The 27,042-nt window shown below is 45.4% G+C and overlaps 2 protein-coding genes across 3 annotated transcripts; both read right to left on the bottom strand.

Annotated features, from left to right (window-relative positions):
- Window positions 1-7,154, bottom strand: LOC311299679 (uncharacterized protein). Its single transcript, XM_084423426.1, has 3 exons — window positions 7,046-7,154; window positions 6,926-6,975; window positions 1-6,830 (listed from the first exon to the last, which is right to left on the bottom strand). The coding sequence occupies exons 1-3, from the start codon at window positions 7,072-7,074 to the stop codon at window positions 76-78; spliced, it is 6,834 nt and encodes a 2,277-aa protein (XP_084279552.1). The 5' UTR covers window positions 7,075-7,154; the 3' UTR covers window positions 1-75.
- Window positions 7,155-18,683: 11,529 nt separating this feature from the next.
- Window positions 18,684-24,456, bottom strand: LOC311299678 (uncharacterized protein). 2 transcript variants are annotated; one of them, XM_084423425.1, is made up of 4 exons: window positions 24,355-24,456; window positions 24,235-24,284; window positions 23,276-24,142; window positions 18,684-23,227 (listed from the first exon to the last, which is right to left on the bottom strand). In XM_084423425.1, the coding sequence occupies exons 1-4, from the start codon at window positions 24,381-24,383 to the stop codon at window positions 18,759-18,761; spliced, it is 5,415 nt and encodes a 1,804-aa protein (XP_084279551.1). In that variant the 5' UTR covers window positions 24,384-24,456; the 3' UTR covers window positions 18,684-18,758. The 2 variants fall into 2 exon arrangements, with proteins under 2 accessions (XP_084279551.1, XP_084279550.1); XM_084423424.1 differs by having other exon boundaries at window positions 18,684-24,142.
- Between the last annotated feature and the right edge of the window lie 2,586 nt (window positions 24,457-27,042).

The raw sequence follows: 27,042 nt of genomic DNA, 5'->3' as shown, positions 1-27,042 counted from the left end.
TTGAGGTTACAGGTTTGTTTATTTTTTCAAAAACAAAACAAACACTCAGTCAAGACAACAAGGCAAAGTATGCAGCTATGACTTCACTTGATGCAACAACCTCAATATGCCTGAAGATGAATGCTTATTTTGAGTAGTCTGAGAGTGCAGAGGTGCTGGATCTTGAAAGCCAGGCTGGACAGACTGCAAACTCATAGCATGAAGTGGTATTTTACCAGGTTGCGCCAAATGTTTGGAACCAAGACTGGAAAGAGACATGTAACTTGACTGCTCTGGCTTAGGAAAGACCTGGAATCTAGACTGCCGGGACACAGACTGATAACGGGCTTGTGCTGACGGCAGGCCGCTGGGCTGGTCCACAGACTGGTGACGGGATTGTGCCGACGGCAGGCCACTGAGCTGGGACACAGACCGAGAGCTGGTTTGCGCTGACGGCAGGCCACTGAGCTGGGACACAGACTGGTAACGGGATTGTGCTGACGGCAGGCCACTGAGCTGGGACACAGACTGGTAATGGGCTTGTGCTGACGGCAGGCCACTGGGCTGGGACACAGACTGGTAACGGGCTTGTGCTGACAGCAGGCCACTGGGCTGGGACACAGACTGGTAACGGGCTTGTGCTGACGGCAGGCCACTGAGCTGGGACACAGACCGAGAGCTGGTTTGCGCTGACGGCAGGCCACTGAGCTGGGACACAGACTGGTAACGGGATTGTGCTGACGGCAGGCCACTGAGCTGGGACACAGACTGGTAATGGGCTTGTGCTGACGGCAGGCCACTGGGCTGGGACACAGACTGGTAACGGGCTTGTGCTGACAGCAGGCCACTGGGCTGGGACACAGACTGGTAACGGGCTTGTGCTGACGGCAGGCCACTGAGCTGGGACACAGACCGAGAGCTGGTTTGCGCTGACGGCAGGCCACTGGGCTGGGACACAGACTGGTAACGGGCTTGTGCTGACGGCAGGCCACTGAGCTGGGACACAGACTGGTAACGGGATTGTGCTGACGGCAGGCCACTGAGCTGGGACACAGACTGGTAATGGGCTTGTGCTGACGGCAGGCCACTGAGCTGGGACACAGACTGGTAACGGGCTTGTGCTGACGGCAGGCCACTGAGCTGGGACACAGACCGAGAGCTGGTTTGCGCTGACGGCAGGCCACTGGGCTGGGACACAGACTGGTAACGGGCTTGTGCTGACGGCAGGCCACTGAGCTGGGACACAGACTGGTAACGGGATTGTGCTGACGGCAGGCCACTGAGCTGGGACACAGACTGGTAATGGGCTTGTGCTGACGGCAGGCCACTGGGCTGGGACACAGACTGGTAACGGGATTGTGCTGACGGCAGGCCACTGAGCTGGGACACAGACTGGTAATGGGCTTGTGCTGACGGCAGGCCACTGGGCTGGGACACAGACTGGTAACGGGATTGTGCTGACAGCAGGCCACTGGGCTGGGACACAGACTGGTAACGGGCTTGTGCTGACGGCAGGCCACTGAGCTGGGACACAGACCGAGAGCTGGTTTGCGCTGACGGCAGGCCACTGGGCTGGGACACAGACTGGTAACGGGCTTGTGCTGACGGCAGGCCACTGAGCTGGGACACAGACTGGTAACGGGATTGTGCTGACGGCAGGCCACTGAGCTGGGACACAGACTGGTAATGGGCTTGTGCTGACGGCAGGCCACTGGGCTGGGACACAGACTGGTAACGGGATTGTGCTGACGGCAGGCCACTGAGCTGGGACACAGACTGGTAATGGGCTTGTGCTGACGGCAGGCCACTGAGCTGGGACACAGACCGAGAGCTGGTTTGCGCTGACGGCAGGCCACTGGGCTGGGACACAGACTGGTAACGGGATTGTGCTGACGGCAGGCCACTGAGCTGGGACACAGACCGAGAGCTGGTTTGCGCTGACGGCAGGCCACTGGGCTGGGACACAGACTGGTAACGGGATTGTGCTGACGGCAGGCCACTGGGCTGGGACACAGACTGGTAACAGGATTGTGCTGACGGCAGGCCACTGAGCTGGGACACAGACCGAGAGCTGGTTTGCGCTGATGGCAGGCCACTGGGCTGGGACACAGACTGGTAATGGGCTTGTGTTGACGGCAGGCCACTGGGCTGGGACACAGACTGGTAACGGGATTGTGCTGACGGCAGGCCACTGGGCTGGGACACAGACTGGTAACGGGATTGCGCTGACGGCAGGCCACTGGGCTGGGACACAGACTGGTAATGAGCTTGTGCTGACGGCAGGCCACTGAGCTGGGACACAGACTGGTAATGGGCTTGTGCTGACGGCAGGCCACTGAGCTGGGACACAGACTGGTAATGGGATTGTGCTGACGGCAGGCCACTGAGCTGGGACACAGACCGAGAGCTGGTTTGCGCTGACGGCAGGCCACTGGGCTGGTCCACGGACTGGTAAGGGGCTTGGGCTGACTGCAGACTGCTAGGCAAGGACAGAGACTGGTATCTGGCTTGGCCTGATTGCAGACCACTTAGCTGGTCCACAGACTCATAGCTGGCTTGTGCTGCCTGCAGACCGCTGGGCCGGAACACAGACTGGTATCTAGCTTGTGCAAACTGCAGGCCACTGGGCCAATTCACTGATTGGGAGCCAGTTTGCATAGGTTTTTGGAAACCAAGCTGGGGCACAAACTGGTAGCTGGCTTGGGCGGGTTGTTGGATGCCAGACTGGTCCACAGACTGTGAGCTGGCTTGGGCTGACAGCAGGCCACTGAGCTGGGACAGAGACTGGTAAGGGGCTTGGCCTGAGTGCAGACTGCTGGGCAAGGACACAGACTGGTAACGGGCTTGTCCTGACTGCAGACCGCTGGGCCGGAAGACAGACTGGTAGCGGGTTTGTGCTGCCTGCAGACCACTGGGCTTGGACACAGATTGGTATCTAGCTTGTGCGAACTGCAGGCCACTGGGCCAGTTCACTGATTGGGAGCCAGTTTGCATAGGTTTTTGGAAACCAGGCTGGGGCACAAACTGGTAGCTGGCTTGGGCTGACAGCAGGCTACCTGACAGTTCAACAGATTGTGAGCTGGCTTGGGATGGTTGTTGGATGCCAGACTGGTCCACAGACTGTGAGCTGGCTTGGGCAGGTTGTTGGATGCCAGACTGGTCCACAGACTGTGAGCTGGCTTGGGCAGGTTGTTGGATGCCAGACTGGTCCACAGACTGTGAGCTGGCTTGGGCAGGTTGTTGGATGCCAGACTGGTCCACAGACTGTGAGCTGGCTTGGGCTGACAGCAGGCTACCTGAAAGTTCGACAGATTGTGAGCTGGCTTGGGATGGTTGTTGGATTCCAGACTGGTCCACAGACTGTGAGCTGGCTTGGGCTGGTTGTTGGATGCCAGACTGGTCCACAGACTGTGAGTTGGCTTGTGCTGACTGCAGGCCACTGAGCTGGGACACAGACTGGTAACGGGCTTGTGCTGACTGCAAACTGCTGGGCAAGGACACAGACTGGTATCTGGCTTGTCCTGACTGCAGACCGCTTAGCTGGTCCACAGACTCGTAGGTGGCTTGTGCTACTTGCAGACCGCTGGGCCGAAACACAGACTGGTAGCGGGCTTGGGCTGACTGCAGGCCACTGGGCTGGGACACAGATTGGTACCTGGCTTGTGCTGACTGCAGACCGCTGGGCCGGAACACAGAGTGGTAGCGGGCTTGTGCTGACTGCAGGCCACTAGGCCAGTTCACTGATTGGGAGCCAGTTTGCGTAGGTTTTTGGAAACCAAGCTGGGGCACAAACTGGTAGCTGGCTTGGGCGGGTTGTTGGATGCCAGACTGGTCCACAGACTGTGAGCTGGCTTGGGCTGACAGCAGGCTACCTGATGGTTCCACAAACTGAGAGCTGGCTTGGGCTGGTTGTTGGATGCCAGACTGGTCCACAGACTGTGAGCTGGCTTGGGCTGACAGCAGGCTACCTGATGGTTCCACAGACTGAGAGCTGGCTTGGGCTGGTTGTTGGATGCCAGACTGGTCCACAGACTGTGAGCTGGCTTGGGCTGACAGCAGGCTACCTGACAGTTCGACAGATTGTGAGCTGGCTTGGGATGGTTGTTGGATTCCAGACTGGTCCACAGACTGTGAGCTGGCTTGGGCTGGTTGTTGGATGCCAGACTGATCCACAGACTGTGAGCTGGCTTGTGCTGACTGCAGGCCACTGAGCTGGGACACAGACTGGTAAGTGGCTTGGGCTGATTGCAGACTGCTGGGCAAGGACACAGACTGGTAACGGGCTTGTGCTGACTGCAGACTGCTGGGCAAGGACAGAGGCTGGTATCTGGCTTGTCCTGTCTGCAGACCGCTGGGCCGGAACACAGAGTGGTAGCGGGCTTGTGCTGACTGCAGGCCACTGGGCCAGTTCACTGATTGGGAGCTAGTTTGCATAGGTTTTTGGAAACCAAGCTGGGGCACAAACTGGTAGCTGGCTTGGGTGGGTTGTTGGATGCCAGGCTGGTCCACAGACTGTGAGCTGGCTTGGGCTGACAGCAGGCTACCTGATGGTTCCACAGACTGAGAGCTGGCTTGGGCTGGTTGTTGGATGCCAGACTGGTCCACAGACTGTGAGCTGGCTTGGGCTGACAGCAGGCTACCTGATGGTTCCACAGACTGAGAGCTGGCTTGGGCTGGTTGTTGGATGCCAGACTGGTCCACAGACTGTGAGCTGGCTTGGGCTGACAGCAGGCTACCTGACAGTTCGACAGATTGTGAGCTGGCTTGGGATGGTTGTTGGATTCCAGACTGGTCCACAGACTGTGAGCTGGCTTGGGCTGGTTGTTGGATGCCAGACTGGTCCACAGACTGTGAGTTGGCTTGTGCTGACTGCAGGCCACTGAGCTGGGACACAGACTGGTAACGGGCTTGTGCTGACTGCAAACTGCTGGGCAAGGACACAGACTGGTATCTGGCTTGTCCTGACTGCAGACCGCTTAGCTGGTCCACAGACTCGTAGGTGGCTTGTGCTACTTGCAGACCGCTGGGTCGAAACACAGACTGGTAGCGGGCTTGGGCTGACTGCAGGCCACTGGGCTGGGACACAGATTGGTACCTGGCTTGTGCTGACTGCAGACCGCTGGGCCGGAACACAGAGTGGTAGCGGGCTTGTGCTGACTGCAGGCCACTAGGCCAGTTCACTGATTGGGAGCCAGTTTGCGTAGGTTTTTGGAAACCAAGCTGGGGCACAAACTGGTAGCTGGCTTGGGCGGGTTGTTGGATGCCAGACTGGTCCACAGACTGTGAGCTGGCTTGGGCTGACAGCAGGCTACCTGATGGTTCCACAGACTGAGAGCTGGCTTGGGCTGGTTGTTGGATGCCAGACTGGTCCACAGACTGTGAGCTGGCTTGGGCTGACAGCAGGCTACCTGATGGTTCCACAGACTGAGAGCTGGCTTGTGCTGGTTGTTGGATGCCAGACTGGTCCACAGACTGTGAGCTGGCTTGGGCTGACAGCAGGCTACCTGACAGTTCGACAGATTGTGAGCTGGCTTGGGATGGTTGTTGGATTCCAGACTGGTCCACAGACTGTGAGCTGGCTTGGGCTGGTTGTTGGATGCCAGACTGATCCACAGACTGTGAGCTGGCTTGTGCTGACTGCAGGCCGCTGAGCTGGGACACAGACTGGTAAGGGGCTTGGGCTGATTGCAGACTACTGGGCAAGGACACAGACTGGTAACGGGCTTGTGCTGACTGCAGACTGCTGGGAAAGGACAGAGGCTGGTACCTGGCTTGTGCTGACTGCAGACCGCTGGGCCGGAACACAGAGTGGTAGCGGGCTTGTGCTGACTGCAGGCCACTGGGCCAGTTCACTGATTGGGAGCTAGTTTGCATAGGTTTTTGGAAACCAAGCTGGGGCACAAACTGGTAGCTGGCTTGGGTGGGTTGTTGGATGCCAGACTGGTCCACAGATTGTGAGCTGGCTTGGGCTGACAGCAGGCTACCTGATGGTTCCACAGACTGAGAGCTGGATTGGGCTGACAGCAGGCCACTGGACTGGTCCACAGATTGCGAGACAGCTTGTTCAGAGTTCTGGCTACTGGCTTGAGATTGTTGGAGGCTGGGCCGGGCCACAAGTTGGTATCTTGCCTGTGCTAGCTGCACACCACTAGGCTGAACTGTGGAACCATAGTGTGACTGCACTAGTTGCTGGCCACTTAGTAATGGCACAAGTCCATATCCAAAGCTGGCTTGCCCTAACTGATAACTGGGTTGTGAGGTAGAACTTGAAATCTGGCCTGGCCTGTTACCGGAAAATAACTTGGAAACAACTTGAAATCTATTTCTCTGAGGCTTGCCAATGGGCTGCACTGCAGACTGGTAGCTGACTTCCACTGATTGGCCACTGGACTGGGAGCTGTTCTGCACCATTTGCTGGCTACTAGACACCACAGACTCATTACTAGACTGTACTACAGTTTGATAGTTGAGCTGTGTTGGCTCAGGTAGAGACTCAATGCGCGTTCTTGTACCCATTGCAGTGGACACAGAACCAGAAACAAGACTGCCACTACCAGCTGAAGATATCAGAGATCCTTGAAGTTGACTACTAGCATCAGAGTCACAACCAGGCTTATATACATTAGTCACTGGTCCAAAACCAGAAGAGCCATTTTGAGGACTATAGCTTATACTGCTATACACACCCTTAACTTGTGCAGCATTGTAAGTGTTACTCCTTGATCTCTGAGGACTGATGGGATTTGATACATCAGCGTCATACCAGCTGTAGGAACTCCGTGGCTTCACATCCAGCATGGGGAAACCAGCCTCATTGTATATGGGATAACCACTCCTGACAAAACCACCAACTGGAAGAATATAAAAAAAAAAAAGGGAAAAAAGAAAGAATCAAACAGACATGCTAGCAAACATAAATTATAGAACTTGCCTGGATAAACCTTACCACTTCCAAAATGGTCACAGACACAAAGACTGAGAAGAGCCAAAGAAAAACTGTAGATGTAAAAAAAAACATATTAGATGAGTGCCACTAGTTAACAAATACTACAATTTATCATCATACCTTAAGAGTTGGCTAGTGGTACCCTCCATGGTCAAACAACAATACAACTAACCACTTCAACACCAGTACAAATTCATAAAAAACATACTTGAACTCCAACACATATGAGTGTTGCCTGAAGGGACTCTTTATAGTGCCAGCAACTGCCATTTACCAATTGTTTCCTGACAATCAGTTGTCATGGGAACATGTAACACTCAATTAGGTTCAGGTGTTACAACTCTTATCATGACAGCTGCAATTTCATTAAAGATTGTTGCTTTTTTTATACTATGATTACTGGACAAAAAGACAGCACACAACATACTTTTTGGGGATTAATTATTTTTATTCAGTGAGAATACATTTTAGCATTTAAGGAAGCAGTAGTATGCTCACTGTTTAAAAGCCTTAGCATTGATTTTGTCAAGCAGCTGTATATATTTTTATATTAAACTCAATTTTTTTCAATGATAACATATGTTATAAATGTTTTTTCTTGCAAATTTGTACTTATGGCTTTATGTTGTGTTAACCAATCAACAGATTTGTTTGGAGTATCTTTAGGAGTTGCTAAACTCATTATTATCTGCACTTCTCAAATGCGAAAATACAAATATTTTTTCGTCTTTATTGAAACTGTTTGAAAACTAGAGCACACTGGTAATTTTATTTCAGATTTCATTTGGTATGAGTAAATACATGCCAACATAAAAATCTGGCAGGACTATTCATGTGAGCTTTCCTGTAGTAAAAGCTGAGATGTTCAGATGAGAGCCTCATCAGGTTTTTAGCTGAATGGACATAACTTAATTTTATAACAAAAAGACCAGGTCTTAAAAGGAAATATATAAACACACAGGGCTCAACACTAAGGAGTTTATAAATAAATAAATAATATTTGAATAAATAACGTTATGAGCAAATTACAAGTAATAGCACAAATAAATACCTTAGAACAAAGATACAAATGAAATAAACAGATTTCAGGTAGGCCTAACAGTATATAACAGTAAAAATACTATAATGTATAAATTATATATATTAATCTTTACTAAAGCTAAAGAAGTTATTCAGTCATGAGCAGATTTGAGAAGAGTTTTAGGCTACTTTCACTTTAAGACCAAATGCATGGATCTGATTTTCTCCCAACTGTTTATGTTAAGACTTTTTATTTTAACTCTGGGCTTAGGAAGATACTGCCATTTTGACATAATTTTGAGTGTATTCATCCATGTAAGCGTGACAAGACACAAAAGAGAGCTCAGTTCAGTAATGGAAAAAGAAAACAGCGCGTGTGTACAAAATTGAGCTTCTTTCGCATCTTCTTGCAGGTGAACGGTTTAAAATCCTTTGAATGTTTATGTGCACATTCATGTTCTAATACTGCTTTCTAGTTTCTAAATAACAAGTGGAATTTTGAAACCAACTGGCTGAAAACTATGATCTCGCTCAAAATCTGGAGTTAAATAAAATGCACCAATTTTGCAATCTGTCATTATTTGGTGTGAGGCCAGGGTGTAACCTTGAGCATAATTTTCTTTTCTTTTTTTATTACTCTGAGGTCATTAGAGGACAAAAATGTCCCTGTCAAATACTGTCATAATGTTAAGCTTTGGAGCACAGACTTAAGTTTGATCTCATTTTAAAGAAGAACCTTGGCCGATTTTTGTTGAAGTAAAAAGCAAAAGTTAAAGGTTTAAGTTTATGAAAATTATGTATGAACATTATTTTATATAAAATATATATTTAATAAAACTGTGGGTAAGTTTCATTTAAAAAAAGCAACATTTTAAACAAAAAGCTGAGAAAATTACATTTTTGATCGTGAAAAAGAGTAGATCGAGTCCATCAACATCCCCCAAAGCTTCAGAGTCATTAACCCTTCCTGGGCCAACATTTCATTCTGTAACGTTAGGCAGTTTTGAACATATGTATGTTGTTAGATGTTTGATGATGGCATTATTTTACATTCTTCTATCACTTGTTACTGCGGCTTCTTTACCCCTGTTTTCATCAGGAGATTCTGTACTCTTTCCAAGATGTGTTATAGCGCCCCTACCGTGAAAACAGTGAACACATGGCTGGCTGGAAAATTCAGTCAATGGAGGGGAAAGAGTGAAGTAGATTTGAAGTAAATTCCTATGTATACTTGCATTGGACTATCCTAGAAAAAAAATCAGATACTCTGAATTAGGAACATACATTTTCCCTAAAAATCAATCATCTAACAATCTAAGTTTATGAAACAGTGAACAAGCAGCCAAGAATACTTTTCTGTACATCTCGATCAAAAATTGAGAACAAGTATATAGGCTAAATATACTTAAGACTTTTCTGTCAGCATGTCAAGTATACTTAAGTGCAATTTTAAGTATTTTAAGTATTTTATTTTCAAATGAAAATAAAATATTTTATTAATTTAAAAAAAAAAAACTTTAAATAAATTATAAATTAAATGTAGACTGATCATTATTAAAGCTACAAACGTTCTTTAGTCAAGAGCAGTGAGTCATTTTCTGTTACCTGTGTTCTTTGATTCTGCTGTCACTGCTGCACATCTCACACGCGTCCCATTTTCTCACAATATTTTCTTACAATATTTTATTCGCAATTATTGTAAACGAAACAAAGGGAAGAAACAAACAAAAGAAAAGAGACTTCCATTCTGTCTGAAAAATGAATGAACTTGTGAAACTGAGAAAACTGTTAGGTGACGATTAGGGGTCAGCGGCCTCCGGTTCCTGTGATAACACTGATCCTCGTCCTTTCATTCATAAATAGTACCATGAATCTGTTCCTGTCCCTCTCACTCTTGTAAAACTCTGACAATGTTTATTGGACTGAATAACTGGCTGGGGTAAACACTGTAGGCACAACTGCTGTTTTTTCCCTAGTTTTTTTCTGGAAATGACAAGAAAACGTGACAAGGTCACTGGACTTCTCACGAAATTCCATGCTAAAGGAATATTCAGAGGGGCGAGTTGAAATCATTTCTTCTGGGCAATATCATGCCACAAATATTGTATATTGAACAAAGCTAAAAATGTAACCTGAAATGATCATTTGTGATACCAGATACAGACGAGTATGTATTTTGAACTGTACTATTTTTATTGCAGGTTTTCTGGGATCCCCAGCTGAAGGCATCAAGACATCAGATGTTGGCCTGGACAGATGTACCTACAGTTCACCACACCGATTAGCATGGATGGCTGATTACTATACCACGTTCCGTGAGGGTATATTATAGCAAAACTGAGCACCTGTGACAGTGGAATTTGTAGTTGTAAAGAATAGTCACACAGCAGTCACAAAGAAAACGTTTTTAATTTATAAAAAAAAATTATATATATTATATTATTAGATTTTTTTTTATTGCCGAACTCTTTGAACTAAGCACTCACTGACCGCATTTCTTTATATTTGAGTCCAAGTTTACACAACCAGTGGGACGTTAAACAGGAAGTGTTTGTCCGAGCTCACAACAGGTTTTGCGAGGGAACGCAAAGTTTCTCATAGGAACGCAAAAGAATTCTCCCATCCCCAATTTTTTCCACCACCGTGTCCCTTTAGGGGCTCCGTACGATCACGAGAAAACAAAAAAGTAAATAAATAATGAATGGCCTCTTAGGCTTCCGTATCTTTGGATAGTTTAAAAAAAACTCCTCTCCCGGTTTGAAAACGCCCCAAAATTTGGAAACGCCCCCCTTTTTGTACTGCAGAGACATGAGGTGTTTTCAACTTCATACAGCTCTGCGCAAAGCGATCGGCGGCTGACTTGAAGCAGTGCATGCTGGTTAGAAATTTTGTCCGACTTGAGACAGCGCCGACGCCAGGTGACTGATACGTGTGCCATCAAAGTACTGCAAGAGCGATTCGAGAGCAGCCGGCTGGCTCAACTGCGCAGCTTCTCTAGAGCGGCTGCATGGGCATTGATTCACCACATGACAGCGATCACGTTTCATTTTTATTCTAAAACCTTCAGTTCCACTAATGCTCACAAATCCTTTTATTTTTATTTTTTATAACAGTAAAACCTCTTTTCATATAGCCTAGTCGCAATGTTATATTGTGTTATGTTAATCAAAATAAAACTGATTAAAAAAAAATGTAGTTCATTGATAGTATAGGCTAATGCTTAACTTTATTCTTGTACAAACAGACACGTACCAGACAGCAACATAGTGTCGCCCAGATCCGGCCCACATCTGGTACGCGTGGAATCCACATGTGGCCCGCATCTGGGCCGACCATATGTTGCATTCTGGTACGTGTCTGTTTGTACAAGAATAAAGTTAAAAAGTAATGACAAGGCTTTCAGTCTAGTAATTGACTAACGCTTTGTGAACAGCAGGTTTTGACTGAATCATTACATTAATCTGTTCAAAAGTTGGTCAAACGGACTATTTACTCACACATGAAAAATGTAATCGGTGTGAGTTTGGAGTAATCACGTGGAGTTTAGAAAAACAATTTATTTTAACCGATATAATATGTCCAAATGCTGAACATGTAATATAATGCAATGTAATGTAAATCACACAAAAAAAAACTTTTCCCCATTGTTTTCATTGTATTCAAAATGCTTGCATTCTTTATCAGCCTTGTATTCTTTTCCTATAAAATACAGCTTTGTCATCCAATTTTATGGTTGTAGGTTTGGCTCAACATTGGTTCAATATCAATATCCTTCTAAAATCCCACTACAATTTCACAACACATTAACAGATGAAAGCAAACTCTCATAATTTCTGTGGAATACTCTATAAAGCTGTTCAACTGACCAAAAACAACAACTGATCAGTAATGAAATGTAGTCACTTTATGCTATAGGCTACATTTGGAAATTTATTACAAACAGACAATCATTAGTCACATTTATCATCATGTAACAATTAGCATAACAACTGTCCATGGACATATTAGTATAAAAGTAAATGGTCCATGAAAAACAATATTTGTTGTGGCGATTGTTTGGCTGAGTGCGGCACTGAATGCTACATAATAACCCAGAGTCAATTAACACTGGTTATATTAATTAATTAAATATTAATCGTCAACATGTGCCAGACATCGAACTTTAGACCTTAATAAGATATATCAGTGATAAATAGCAATAGTGAAAATAGTGCAAAAAGATCTCAAGCTCTGGAAGAAAAGACAAAGGGCAAAATAATTATAAAGCTGTAAAACAAGTTCGAATAAAAATCATATAAACGTTTGAACTAATGTTCTGACATTTTCCAAGCATGCTTTCCCAATTATAAAAAACAGTGTCAGACTTCCTGGAGAGGCACTTCAGAAAAAAAGTTTGTGATTGCCTTCTTGGGCTTGCAGGTTTCTGAAGAAGAAAAAAAGAAGAGGCAGTAAACAATTGGTGCCAGTTCTATGCCAAATACTATGGCAAGCATGTATATACACTTGCAAAGAGCTCACATTTAAAAAACCTGGTACGGCCATTGTGCGAAAGATCTTTTTGAAGGCGCCTGGTAGGGTTCCAACTTCACCTTCAACTTGAGTTACTTGTTCTTCCATTGCATTGACATTGGCTCCAACCATTTTGACAAAGCCCTGAGAATTAGAAGCTACACTTGAAGCAACAAAAGAAAACGTCAATCCATCACCATGGTTCAGGCATTGTTTAAAGTTAGTACCTCCAATTTGTACATTTTTCGGTAAATCTCTCTCATCTCTTCCGATTTTCTTTGTATCTGTGGTAGGTTCTCATTGACCACCTGTGAGGTGTCATTTCGAATCTAAAAAAAAAAAAAAAAAAAAAAAAAAAAAAAAAAAAGTTATCAAAGTCTAGCATGCTTTTTCAGTTAAAGTATTTGCAGATTGGTCAGTTAAACACCTTTGGCAACAGTGCATTAAGCAGGGGTTTAAGGGGGCCACAACAGAGTCTGTGGAAAATTTGAGGGAAGATGTAAATTGTGTGAGCTTATTTCGTCCATTAGATCGAAAGATCTGAAAAAGCCCATGCATTTACCCGCCCCTCGAAGAAATCAGGACAGAAGTGGTTGAAAGTGGACAAAAGAGGCGTATTAAAATACCAGGTATAAACGGGTATGTGTCTCCCTCGTTTACTTGAGATCAGATCAATTAAAACACATTAATACCAGGTGTAAACAGGGCCTTAAAGGCCCCCTGAAATCAATTTGAATGTTTTAGCTTTTAGTATGAATATGTTAGCCTTAAGGTTATGAATAAGCTGGTGTGTTCCAAAACAAAGACAAAATTCGCATTTAGGAGATGTAAGCATTCAAAACAGTCTCTCACTTCCGCTAAAATGGATCACGGATTTTTATGACATCACCGCAGACTTTAGCTTCTTATCACATCTTCTGTCCAATCAAATGCTCTCTAGAATCTAAAGCGTCCCGCTCCCTATGCTATAAATACCACCTGGTCAAAGAGACCGTTGACACATCACAGAGCAATATGGGTTGGAGATGAGTGTTTGGTTGCTCAAACACTCAAGTTTTATTCAGTTTTTCAACTGTACGTTGGTTAAGAATGAAATGGCTAGAATTTATTCACACCTCTACTATTGAATCCAACGTATCATCAGCACTCGGATTCGCTTTCATGGTGCTGTCAAGTACGACTTGCAGTCTGTGAGGTAACCTAAACGCTATTGGCTATTTGAAAAGGGGTAGGAACCATTCAATATGTCCCGCCTTAGCTTCCTGTTTCAGTGGAAATTACGTCAATGCATTATACAAAGCTGCGCATTCCAAGGCACTTCAGTGGGCCTTTAAATGTAATTTTTTTATTTAGGTTTATTTATCTATTGATATTTTACTAGTGGACAGTGGATTCTTCATACAAAGCTCAGTATTTTCTAGATAACATTTTAATAATTTGCTTTAGGTTTAGTACAGTAACAATATACAAGCAAATTTACTACAATTTAATAAAATATCATGTTTTATCCCCCCACACAATTAATGGGTCTTTAAAAATATATAGAAGCCTATATACAGTATTTTAGGGAGGGGGTCTTGATTGTTAAACTCAGTCTTAATTGGGTTATAACAGTGTTGTTTTAGTATTATTTATACAATATTAAAGAATTTATTTATCATTTGAATTAGCTTTTATTTTTTGTTAATTTAGCTAAGAGTTGTTTTATTAATTTTTTATTGTTCTAGTGAGCTTTAATTTATTTTTTATATTTCAGTTTAGTTGTAATTATTTTAATAGCAACTTTACAAATGCACCCAAATTGTGTCTTATGAATGAGATGAACTCTTGTACTCACCAACGGAGGCATGTATAGTGAAGATGTCATAACTCTCCAAGTGAATGATGACTTCCTCCAGCACACTGAACCCCTCCTCTGGAGTGAAGCTCACCTCATGATGTTCACTGCCAATGTAGTCTGCCACCTGCCACACAACACCAGGCAAAACTAAAACACTCAAAACCAGACTTGAATCGAGTCCACCTGGAAATACAAAAATCATGTACAGGGTGAATGTAAAAATAATAATAATAAAAATGATATATTATCAGTAATTAATGCACTAAATCTAAAACTAAATGAGCATAGGCACCTGAGATGAGGCAACCGATTCTTCTGTGAGTCATCAAGCGTTTATACCGCATTTTCAAACAGGATCCTAATGTTGCTCTTGACGGTCTCCAATTCAAAGCCTGATGAAAAGTAAGAAATTAATTTCTCGTAAATTCAGACTCGTGGAAAAGTAAATGGTGGTGTAAAACAGATGCACACTAAAGGGACTGAGATGTTCCAGAAATATTTTGGCCATTCATCTGAGTAAGATTGCACCAGTAGTTCATAAGCTCTTACTTAAAGCTACAATATGTGATTTTTTTTGCCGCTAAGAGTCGCTAACCTCTTACAATAACAAAGGCGTAGGTTGATGAAGCATAAGCGGAATTATGGGCCTTGTCGTCATGCCAAATGATCTAATAATGTTTCTGGATGAGTGAATACATTGATGTTTTTAACATGACTGTGGTATGAAGCATGGCACTATTGCTAATGAGAGACAGATATCAGCGCTACAAGCGAGTCCCACGGATATAAAGGAATAAGGACGTTTCATTCTACCGAACTACCCGCAAGTGCTGAATTAATACTCACACAGGTCAGTTTATTAGACGAATGAAACTTGTGAGGTAACACAGCACTGTTTCACTTGGTCTACACTCTCACACTAAACTGCATTTGAGTGTGTTGAAAGTTATAATGTTAGTCTATGTGTTAGTTTGTGTGTATGTGACTAGCAGTAAGCTAGATCAACATTAGAATAACATACTGATCATATTCTAACATTTCATCATGTTGAGCTGTATAAAATTGATTAGTTTTATGTACATTTGCTCACCTCTACATTTGCGCGTCTCTGTCAAGTCGAAGTTTGTCATGGACGTGGAGCTCTCGGCATCTCGAAAATGCCACGCTGATACTGATCCTCGTTTTAGTTCTCCTTTTGTCCCAAAGTCTGCTTGCCATGGTCCATAATGTTTGAACGAAACAACAACAGCGTGAGCGTGCCACTAGACGTAACGCAGTTGTCCATATCTGTCGCCATGTACTATGGCAGTACAAGTGGAAACCAGGGATAACGTGGATACTGCATCATTTACAGGCGACAAGTGAACAGGGATGAGCGAGCTATTATTTAAAATTGGAATTTCTCTGAAATTAAAAATCTTTGGGGATATTGTAAGTACACAACTGCAGGAAATATATGACACTGTGCAAATTATTTTTGGATATATTATTACAAAATTATTACATATTGTACCTTTAAAATTACCCTGGAAATCCAGAGTTCTCGCGAGAGCATAAGTTGAATTTGCTCAGCGAGTTTAATCTGGCGTCGAGTAATGATGCTCATTAAATATGCCCCCTGTAACCGAACTGCACCAATCACATCGGGTTATCTGACATAGGTGGGCCAGAGGCAAGCTAAACAGATGACGACAGCGCTGTGACGTCGAAGTCATTAGTAAACATTGCAAGATGGCTATGGATGAACACCAGTTGTTTGAAACGGCTTTGGTCGCTACAATGAACGAGTTAAACTTGGCTTTTAGCAAATATTTTTTTTATAAACTATATGTCAATATCTATGAAAAAAACCTAGACTTAGATTTTGGTGCGCTTAATAGGTACACTTACGCTACTAGCTAGTTTGTAACTAACTCGATGCTTAATTTGCCATGAATTTCAATTTAACCTGTTAAGGTTGATTCTAGGGATGGGGACGCACGAGTACTCAAGTACTTGTACATGACAGCGATTATCGATCATGAAAACGATGATCGCCCTGACTTTAAAGGAGTCATAATGTTGTGTTACCTTGGATACCCAAATGCTCTATTATAGTATTTTAGGCACTTCTAAAAAAGAAAAGTGGAAAAAAAATCAACACAGAGCCCCTCAGACCCTTATTTCTAAAGGCATTATTGTCTCGCGAGATCTGATGCGATGTTTTGGCTGTCGTGGACGGTCATTATAATAATGCAAATGAGGGGCGCGTTGATTGGTTGCAGGAATGTATTTTACTACTTCCAAGCGGTACAAAAACATAGACAAAATACTGCAATAGCTCAATAAATGTGACGGTACTTATTGTTAGTGAAATTGTAATCACAACCAAAGAAAAAAGAAAAAATACACCATTGCCAGATACATTCTTACAGAAGCCCCACTAACTGAAAGCTATTTTCAAACTGCATGTTTTGCATGAGTTTGGCTAATAATGTTTAGTGGTATATTGTTTTCATACTTGCATTTAAACAGTTTTAGCCACTGAGCATGGACTCCTGTACCGTCACTACTGTAGCTGCTAGTGTAAAACAAAGTCGAAAGATGTGGCTAGCATTCGTAGAGTCCATTCCCCGTGTTTACCTCGAAGGTAACGTTACATACAATAGCCACATTAGCAGTTAGCTGCTATTTGTTAACCACAGTAGAGCAATAAAAGCACAGTCTTACCTTTTCAATTTCTGGCAAGTCCCTGATGGTTGGGATGGCACCTTTTCCCAAACGGAGCTTCGAGGCCAAGTTCGCCTGATACTGCCCCAAATTTGTAAAAGATTCCGGTGTAAAATGTTTAGCACACACACCTAACGATACGCCACTTGAAAGAGTTGTTGGGACAGCGTCATTAAAAATGAATTTCATCCACTGTTCCCTGATAGTTTCGTCCGTTTTTGGTAGATAAAACACATTTGCATGTTGTTTGTGGCAGTCACCCACAGAGCATCTCAGGTGTGCACTCGATTTCTCCATCTTTCTCGAGTCAACTAAACTGAATCTGAGGGGGAGAGGGGGAGAGGGGCGGGCTTCCCGCGGCATAGGTTTGCGGTGTCCATATTTGGTATATCCTCCCCCGTCTTGACGTCAAGAAGGGGAAGAAATCAAAATCTCGTTTTTTCGTGCGCGTGCACGTGGCCTATTTTACAAACCCCGAGGTAAACAAACGCTTCACTTTTAAATATCGGCTTCCCGGCCAGTGTATAATCATTATGCAATCATAACATACATTGATTCTCGTGGAAAAGTGAAATTTCTACATTATGACTCCTTTAAAAAAAAAAAAAAAACTTTTTCTGATTGGTTATTGCAGCATTTGGGGCAGTTCCTGAGGTCTGATTTGTTAGCGTTAGACAGCAAGCCTTCCAAACCGGCAAAATAAAGTGAAACTGGATTTTAAAACGAGCACAGCAGCAGTGATGCCTTGAATCACTTTGATCATGAAATGCAGTTAAGTGCAAGATGTGCAGCGCCAATCTATCATAAACATACACTGTTAGACTTTTCTGTAATTTCTACAGTTATTTACTTTAAATCACCCAGCATTATACTGCTATTTCACTTTACAGTAAATAACTAATTTCCATTGCATCATGGAAATTTTCTGTAACATCAAACACCACATACAGAGACTTACTGTATTTTTTACATTTGCTGTATACTACTGTATTTGACGTAACGTACAGCCTTTCTGGCACCATTCCATTGTGTTTTTTATTTCTTAATTGTTGCCTTATAGCATCGTAGACATGCGGTGCAACAGCCAAAAAAATGTCATATTGGACACATTGAAGCGACCGGACCAAAATGCAAACCTGTTTGTCCCTTGTCAGAAATAGTGCGACTGCTTTGACTCAGAGTAGCCTACTGTACATAAATATAACAGGGCATCAATATACACTGTCTGGGATTTGTCATGTCACACCAGAGAATCCAATGTAATATCACTGGGTTCTGACTGTCTTTTGTTGGATCGTGAACTCTAGGTATGGAGGGGTCCCAGTGGGCCTCCTATGCCAGGAGTATTGAGCCCTAACTCAGCTTTTGTTCTGAGATATGGTCACTTCCTGTGGAATTGATTGGACATAACTCCAGAGTCAAGCTGACCTAAGGCTGCATACTCCTGGGGGAGCCCACTAGGAGACACCCCCAAAACCCCAGAGTCTGGAGCCCCAACTCTGCTTCCTTTCCGGGATATACCAGGTTAAACTTCGACCGGGCATAACTCAGGAGCCAAGCCAACTTTGTGATTTTATATTGGATTTTGTTGCAATTGCACAAGACAACTTTTTTTTTTTCAAACAAAGATGAGGTCATGCTAATGCAGTACAAACAATACTAAGACTCCCAGTAGACACTTGAGGTTACAGGTTTGTTTATTTTTTTCAAAAACAAAACAAACACTCAGTCAAGACAACAAGGCAAAGTATGCAGCTATGACTTAACTTGATGCAACAACCTCAATATGCCTGAAGATGAATGCTTATTTTGAGCAGTCTGAGAGCGCAGAGGTGCTGGATCTTGAAAGCCAGGCTGGACAGACTGCAAACTCATAGCATGAAGTGGTATTTTACCAGGTTGCGCCAAATGTTTGGAACCAAGACTGGAAAGAGACATGTAACTTGACTGCTCTGGCTTAGGAAAAACCTGGAATCTAGACTGCCGGGACACAGACTGATAACGGGCTTGTGCTGACGGCAGGCCACTGAGCTGGGACACAGACCGAGAGCTGGTTTGCGCTGACGGCAGGCCACTGAGCTGGGACACAGACTGGTAACGGGATTGTGCTGACGGCAGGCCACTGAGCTGGGACACAGACCGAGAGCTGGTTTGCGCTGACGGCAGGCCACTGAGCTGGGACACAGACTGGTAACGGGATTGTGCTGACGGCAGGCCACTGAGCTGGGACACAGACCGAGAGCTGGTTTGCGCTGATGGCAGGCCACTGAGCTGGGACACAGACTGGTAACGGGATTGTGCTGACGGCAGGCCACTGAGCTGGGACACAGACTGGTAACGGGATTGTGCTGACGGCAGGCCACTGAGCTGGGACACAGACCGAGAGCTGGTTTGCGCTGACGGCAGGCCACTGAGCTGGGACACAGACTGGTAACGGGATTGTGCTGACGGCAGGCCACTGAGCTGGGACACAGACCGAGAGCTGGTTTGCGCTGACGGCAGGCCACTGAGCTGGGACACAGACTGGTAACGGGATTGTGCTGACGGCAGGCCACTGAGCTGGGACACAGACCAAGAGCTGGTTTGCGCTGACGGCAGGCCACTGAGCTGGGACACAGACTGGTAACGGCCTTGTGCTGATGGCAGGCCACTGAGCTGGGACACAGACTGGTAACGGGATTGTGCTGACGGCAGGCCACTGAGCTGGGACACAGACCGAGAGCTGGTTTGCGCTGACGGCAGGCCACTGAGCTGGGACACAGACTGGTAACGGGATTGTGCTGACGGCAGGCCACTGAGCTGGGACACAGACCGAGAGCTGGTTTGCGCTGACGGCAGGCCACTGAGCTGGGACACAGACTGGTAACGGGATTGTGCTGACGGCAGGCCACTGAGCTGGGACACAGACCGAGAGCTGGTTTGCGCTGACGGCAGGCCACTGAGCTGGGACACAGACTGGTAACGGGATTGTGCTGACGGCAGGCCACTGAGCTGGGACACAGACCAAGAGCTGGTTTGCGCTGACGGCAGGCCACTGAGCTGGGACACAGACTGGTAACGGGCTTGTGCTGACGGCAGGCCACTGAGCTGGGACACAGACTGGTAACGGGATTGTGCTGACGGCAGGCCACTGAGCTGGGACACAGACTGGTAACAGGATTGTGCTGACGGCAGGCCACTGAGCTGGGACACAGACCGAGAGCTGGTTTGCGCTGACGGCAGGCCACTGGGCTGGTCCACGGACTGGTAAGGGGCTTGGGCTGACTGCAGACTGCTAGGCAAGGAGAGAGACTGGTATCTGGCTTGGCCTGATTGCAGACCACTTAGCTGGTCCACAGACTCATAGCTGGCTTGTGCTGCCTGCAGACCGCTGGGCCGGAACACAGACTGGTATCTAGCTTGTGCAAACTGCAGGCCACTGGGCCAATTCACTGATTGGGAGCCAGTTTGCATAGGTTTTTGGAAACCAAGCTGGGGCACAAACTGGTAGCTGGCTTGGGCGGGTTGTTGGATGCCAGACTGGTCCACAGACTGTGAGCTGGCTTGGGCTGACAGCAGGCCACTGAGCTGGGACACAGACTGGTAAGGGGCTTGGCCTGAGTGCAGACTGCTGGGCAAGGACACAGACTGGTAACGGGCTTGTCCTGACTGCAGACCGCTGGGCCGGAACACAGACTGGTAGCGGGTTTGTGCTGCCTGCAGGCCACTGGGCTTGGACACAGATTGGTATCTAGCTTGTGCGAACTGCAGGCCACTGGGCCAGTTCACTGATTGGGAGCCAGTTTGCATAGGTTTTTGGAAACCAGGCTGGGGCACAAACTGATAGCTGGCTTGGGCGGGTTGTTGGATGCCAGACTGGTCCACAGACTGTGAGCTGGCTTGGGCTGATAGCAGGCTACCTGATGGTTCCACAGACTGAGAGCTGGCTTGGGCTGGTTGTTGGATGCCAGACTGGTCCACAGACTGTGAGCTGGCTTGGGCAGGTTGTTGGATGCCAGACTGGTCCACAGACTGTGAGCTGGCTTGGGCAGGTTGTTGGATGCCAGACTGGTCCACAGACTGTGAGCTGGCTTGGGCTGACAGCAGGCTACCTGAAAGTTCGACAGATTGTGAGCTGGCTTGGGATGGTTGTTGGATTCCAGACTGGTCCACAGACTGTGAGTTGGCTTGTGCTGACTGCAGGCCACTGAGCTGGGACACAGACTGGTAACGGGCTTGTGCTGACTGCAAACTGCTGGGCAAGGACACAGACTGGTATTTGGCTTGTCCTGACTGCAGACCGCTTAGCTGGTCCACAGACTCGTAGGTGGCTTGTGCTACTTGCAGACCGCTGGGCCGAAACACAGACTGGTAGCGGGCTTGGGCTGACTGCAGGCCACTGGGCTGGGACACAGATTGGTACCTGGCTTGTGCTGACTGCAGACCGCTGGGCCGGAACACAGAGTGGTAGCGGGCTTGTGCTGACTGCAGGCCACTAGGCCAGTTCACTGATTGGGAGCCAGTTTGCGTAGGTTTTTGGAAACCAAGCTGGGGCACAAACTGGTAGCTGGCTTGGGCGGGTTGTTGGATGCCAGACTGGTCCACAGACTGTGAGCTGGCTTGGGCTGACAGCAGGCTACCTGATGGTTCCACAGACTGAGAGCTGGCTTGGGCTGGTTGTTGGATGCCAGACTGGTCCACAGACTGTGAGCTGGCTTGGGCTGACAGCAGGCTACCTGATGGTTCCACAGACTGAGAGCTGGCTTGGGCTGACAGCAGGCTACCTGATGGTTCCACAGACTGAGAGCTGGCTTGGGCTGACAGCAGGCTACCTGATGGTTCCACAGACTGAGAGCTGGCTTGGGTGGGTTGTTGGATGCCAGGCTGGTCCACAGACTGTGAGCTGGCTTGGGCTGACAGCAGGCTACCTGATGGTTCCACAGACTGAGAGCTGGCTTGGGCTGGTTGTTGGATGCCAGACTGGTCCACAGACTGTGAGCTGGCTTGGGCTGACAGCAGGCTACCTGATGGTTCCACAGACTGAGAGCTGGCTTGGGCTGGTTGTTGGATGCCAGACTGGTCCACAGACTGTGAGCTGGCTTGGGATGGTTGTTGGATTCCAGACTGGTCCACAGACTGTGAGCTGGCTTGGGCTGGTTGTTGGATGCCAGACTGGTCCACAGACTGTGAGTTGGCTTGTGCTGACTGCGAGTTGGCTTGTGCTGACTGCAGGCCACTGAGCTGGGACACAGACTGGTAACGGGCTTGTGCTGACTGCAAACTGCTGGGCAAGGACACAGACTGGTATCTGGCTTGTCCTGACTGCAGACCGCTTAGCTGGTCCACAGACTCGTAGGTGGCTTGTGCTACTTGCAGACCGCTGGGCCGAAACACAGACTGGTAGCGGGCTTGGGCTGACTGCAGGCCACTGGGCTGGGACACAGATTGGTACCTGGCTTGTGCTGACTGCAGACCGCTGGGCCGGAACACAGAGTGGTAGCGGGCTTGTGCTGACTGCAGGCCACTAGGCCAGTTCACTGATTGGGAGCCAGTTTGTGTAGGTTTTTGGAAACCAAGCTGGGGCACAAACTGGTAGCTGGCTTGGGCGGGTTGTTGGATGCCAGACTGGTCCACAGACTGTGAGCTGGCTTGGGCTGACAGCAGGCTACCTGATGGTTCCACAGACTGAGAGCTGGCTTGGGCTGGTTGTTGGATGCCAGACTGGTCCACAGACTGTGAGCTGGCTTGGGCTGACAGCAGGCTACCTGACAGTTCGACAGATTGTGAGCTGGCTTGGGATGGTTGTTGGATTCCAGACTGGTCCACAGACTGTGAGCTGGCTTGGGCTGGTTGTTGGATGCCAGACTGATCCACAGACTGTGAGCTGGCTTGTGCTGACTGCAGGCCACTGAGCTGGGACACAGACTGGTAAGTGGCTTGGGCTGATTGCAGACTGCTGGGCAAGGACACAGACTGGTAACGGGCTTGTGCTGACTGCAGACTGCTGGGCAAGGACAGAGGCTGGTATCTGGCTTGTCCTGACTGCAGACCACTGGGCCGGAACACAGAGTGGTAGCGGGCTTGTGCTGACTGCAGGCCACTGGGCCAGTTCACTGATTGGGAGCTAGTTTGCATAGGTTTTTGGAAACCAAGCTGGGGCACAAACTGGTAGCTGGCTTGGGTGGGTTGTTGGATGCCAGGCTGGTCCACAGATTGTGAGCTGGCTTGGGCTGACAGCAGGCTACCTGACAGTTCATCAGATTGTGAGCTGGCTTGGGCTGACAGCAGGCTACCTGATGGTTCCACAGACTGAGAGCTGGATTGGGCTGACAGCAGGCCACTGGACTGGTCCACAGATTGCGAGACAGCTTGTTCAGAGTTCTGGCTACTGGCTTGAGATTGTTGGAGGCTGGGCCGGGCCACAAGTTGGTATCTTGCCTGTGCTAGCTGCACACCACTAGGCTGAACTGTGGAACCATAGTGTGACTGCACTAGTTGCTGGCCACTTAGTAATGGCACAAGTCCATATCCAAAGCTGGCTTGCCCTAACTGATAACTGGGTTGTGAGGTAGAACTTGAAATCTGGCCTGGCCTGTTACCGGAAAATAACTTGGAAACAACTTGAAATCTATTTCTCTGAGGCTTGCCAATGGGCTGCACTGCAGACTGGTAGCTGACTTCCACTGATTGGCCACTGGACTGGGAGCTGTTCTGCACCATTTGCTGGCTACTAGACACCACAGACTCATTACTAGACTGTACTACAGTTTGATAGTTGAGCTGTGTTGGCTCAGGTAGAGACTCAATGCGCATTCTTGTACCCATTGCAGTGGACACAGAACCAGAAACGAGACTGCCACTACCAGCTGAAGATATCAGAGATCCTTGAAGTTGACTACTAGCATCAGAGTCACAACCAGGCTTATATACATTAGTCACTGGTCCAAAACCAGAAGAGCCATTTTGAGGACTATAGCTTATACTGCTATACACACCCTTAACTTGTGCAGCATTGTAAGTGTTACTCCTTGATCTCTGAGGACTGATGGGATTTGATACATCAGCGCCATACCAGCTGTAGGAACTCCGTGGCTTCACATCCAGCATGGGGAAACCAGCCTCATTGTATATAGGATAACCACTCCTGACAAAGCCACCAACTGGAAGAATATAAAAAAAAAAGGAAAAAAGAAAGAATCAAACAGACATGCTAGCAAACATAAATTATAGAACTTGCCTGGATAAACCTTACCACTTCCAAAATGGTCACAGACACAAAGACTGAGAAGTGCCAAAGAAAAACTGTAGATGTAAAAAAAAACATATTAGATGAGTGCCACTAGTTAACAAATACTACAATTTATCATCATACCTTAAGAGTCGGCTAGTGGTACCCTCCATGGTCAAACAACAATACAACTAACCACTTCAACACCAGTACAAATTCATAAAAAACATACTTGAAGTCCAACACATATGAGTGTTGCCTGAAGGGACTCTTTATAGTGCCAGCAACTGCCATTTACCAATTGTTTCCTGACAATCAGTTGTCATGGGAACATGTAACACTCAATTAGGTTCAGGTGTTACAACTCTTATCATGACAGCTGCAATTTCATTAAAGATTGTTGCTTTTTTTATACTATGATTACTGGACAAAAAGACAGCACACAACATACTTTTTGGGGATTAATTATTTTTATTCAGTGAGAATACATTTTAGCATTTAAGGAAGCAGTAGTATGCTCACTGTTCAAAAGCCTTAGCATTGATTTTGTCAAGCAGCTGTATATATTTTTATATTAAACTAAATTTTTTTCAATGATAACATATGTTATAAATGTTTTTTCTTGCAAATTTGTACTTATGGCTTTATGTTGTGTTAACCAATCAACAGATTTGTTTGGAGTATCTTTAGGAGTTGCTAAACTCATTATTATCTGCACTTCTCAAATGCGAAAATACAAATATTTTTTCGTCTTTATTGAAACTGTTTGAAAACTAGAGCACACTGGTAATTTTATTTCAGATTTCATTTGGTATGAGTAAATACATGCCAACATAAAAATCTGGCAGGACTATTCATGTGAGCTTTCCTGTAGTAAAAGCTGAGATGTTCAGATGAGAGCCTCATCAGGTTTTTAGCTGAATGGACATAACTTAATTTTATAACAAAAAGACCAGGTCTTAAAAGGAAATATATAAACACACAGGGCTCAACACTAAGGAGTTTATAAATAAATAAATAATATTTGAATAAATAACGTTATGAGCAAATTACAAGTAATAGCACAAATAAATACCTTAGAACAAAGATACAAATGAAATAAACAGATTTCAGGTAGGCCTAACAGTATATAACAGTAAAAATACTATAATGTATAAATTATATATATTAATCTTTACTAAAGCTAAAGAAGTTATTCAGTCATGAGCAGATTTGAGAAGAGTTTTAGGCTACTTTCACTTTAAGACCAAATGCATGGATCTGATTTTCTCCCAACTGTTTATGTTAAGACTTTTTATTTTAACTCTGGGCTTAGGAAGATACTGCCATTTTGACATAATTTTGAGTGTATTCATCCATGTAAGCGTGACAAGACACAAAAGAGAGCTCAGTTCAGTAATGGTGCGCTGATGCACAGAAAACAGCGCGTGTGTACAAAATTGAGCTTCTTTCGCATCTTCTTGCAGGTGAACGGTTTAAAATCCTTTGAATGTTTATGTGCACATTCATGTTCTAATACTGCTTTCTAGTTTCTAAATAACAAGTGGAATTTTGAAACCAACTGGCTGAAAACTATGATCTCGCTCAAAATCTGGAGTTAAATAAAATGCACCAATTTTGCAATCTGTCATTATTTGGTGTGAGGCCAGGGTGTAACCTTGAGCATAATTTTCTTTTCTTTTTTTATTACTCTGAGGTCATTAGAGGACAAAAATGTCCCTGTCAAATACTGTCATAATGTTAAGCTTTGGAGCACAGACTTAAGTTTGATCTCATTTTAAAGAAGAACCTTGGCCGATTTTTGTTGAAGTAAAAAGCAAAAGTTAAAGGTTTAAGTTTATGAAAATTATGTATGAACATTATTTTATATAAAATATATATTTAATAAAACTGTGGGTAAGTTTCATTTAAAAAAAGCAACATTTTAAACAAAAAGCTGAGAAAATTACATTTTTGATCGTGAAAAAGAGTAGATCGAGTCCATCAACATCCCCCAAAGCTTCAGAGTCATTAACCCTTCCTGGGCCAACATTTCATTCTGTAACGTTAGGCAATTTTGAACATATGTATGTTGTTAGATGTTTGATGATGGCATTATTTTACATTCTTCTATCACTTGTTACTGCGGCTTCTTTACCCCTGTTTTCATCAGGAGATTCTGTACTCTTTCCAAGATGTGTTATAGCGCCCCTACCGTGAAAACAGTGAACACATGGCTGGCTGGAAAATTCAGTCAATGGAGGGGAAAGAGTGAAGTAGATTTGAAGTAAATTCCTATGTATACTTGCATTGGACTATCCTAAAAAAAAAATCATACTCTGATTTTTAGGGAAAATGTATGTTCCTAATTCTATCATCTAACAATCTAAGTTTATGAAACAGTGAACAAGCAGCCAAGAATACTTTTCTGTACATCTCGATCAAAAATTGAGTACAAGTATACAGGCTAAATATACTTAGACTTTTCTGTCAACATGTCAAGTATACTTAAGTGCAATTTTAAGTATTTTAAGTATTTTATTAATTTATAAAAAAAACTTTACAGTCTTAACTGCATAAATTATAAATTAAATGTAGACTGATCATTATTAAAGCTACAAACGTTCTTTAGTCAAGAGCAGTGAGTCATTTTCTGTTACCTGTGTTCTTTGATTCTGCTGTCACTGCTGCACATCTCACACGTGTCCCATTTTCTCACAATATTTTCTTACAATATTTTATTCGCAAATATTGTAAACGAAACAAAGGGAAGAAACAAACAAAAGAAAAGAGACTTCCATTCTGTCTGAAAAATGAATGAACTTGTGAAACTGAGAAAACTGTTAGGTGACG

This window comes from Rutilus rutilus, assembly GCF_951802725.1.
Source record: "Rutilus rutilus genome assembly, chromosome: 11".
NCBI classification, from domain to species: domain Eukaryota; kingdom Metazoa; phylum Chordata; class Actinopteri; order Cypriniformes; family Leuciscidae; genus Rutilus; species Rutilus rutilus.
This window is presented reverse-complemented; position numbering and strand designations above follow the sequence as displayed.

Excerpts from the sequence above, each read along its gene's own strand:
- LOC311299679 (XM_084423426.1), bottom strand. The coding sequence starts at position 7,074 with ATGGAGGGTACCACTAGCCAACTCTTAAG. Across the intron at positions 6,976-7,045 it reads ACCACTAGCCAACTCTTAAG|TTTTTCTTTGGCTCTTCTCA; the intron begins GTATGATGATAA and ends TTACATCTACAG. Across the intron at positions 6,831-6,925 it reads CTGTGACCATTTTGGAAGTG|TTGGTGGTTTTGTCAGGAGT; the intron begins GTAAGGTTTATC and ends ATATTCTTCCAG.
- LOC311299678 (XM_084423424.1), bottom strand. The coding sequence starts at position 24,383 with ATGGAGGGTACCACTAGCCGACTCTTAAG. Across the intron at positions 24,285-24,354 it reads ACCACTAGCCGACTCTTAAG|TTTTTCTTTGGCACTTCTCA; the intron begins GTATGATGATAA and ends TTACATCTACAG. Across the intron at positions 24,143-24,234 it reads CTGTGACCATTTTGGAAGTG|TTGGTGGCTTTGTCAGGAGT; the intron begins GTAAGGTTTATC and ends ATATTCTTCCAG.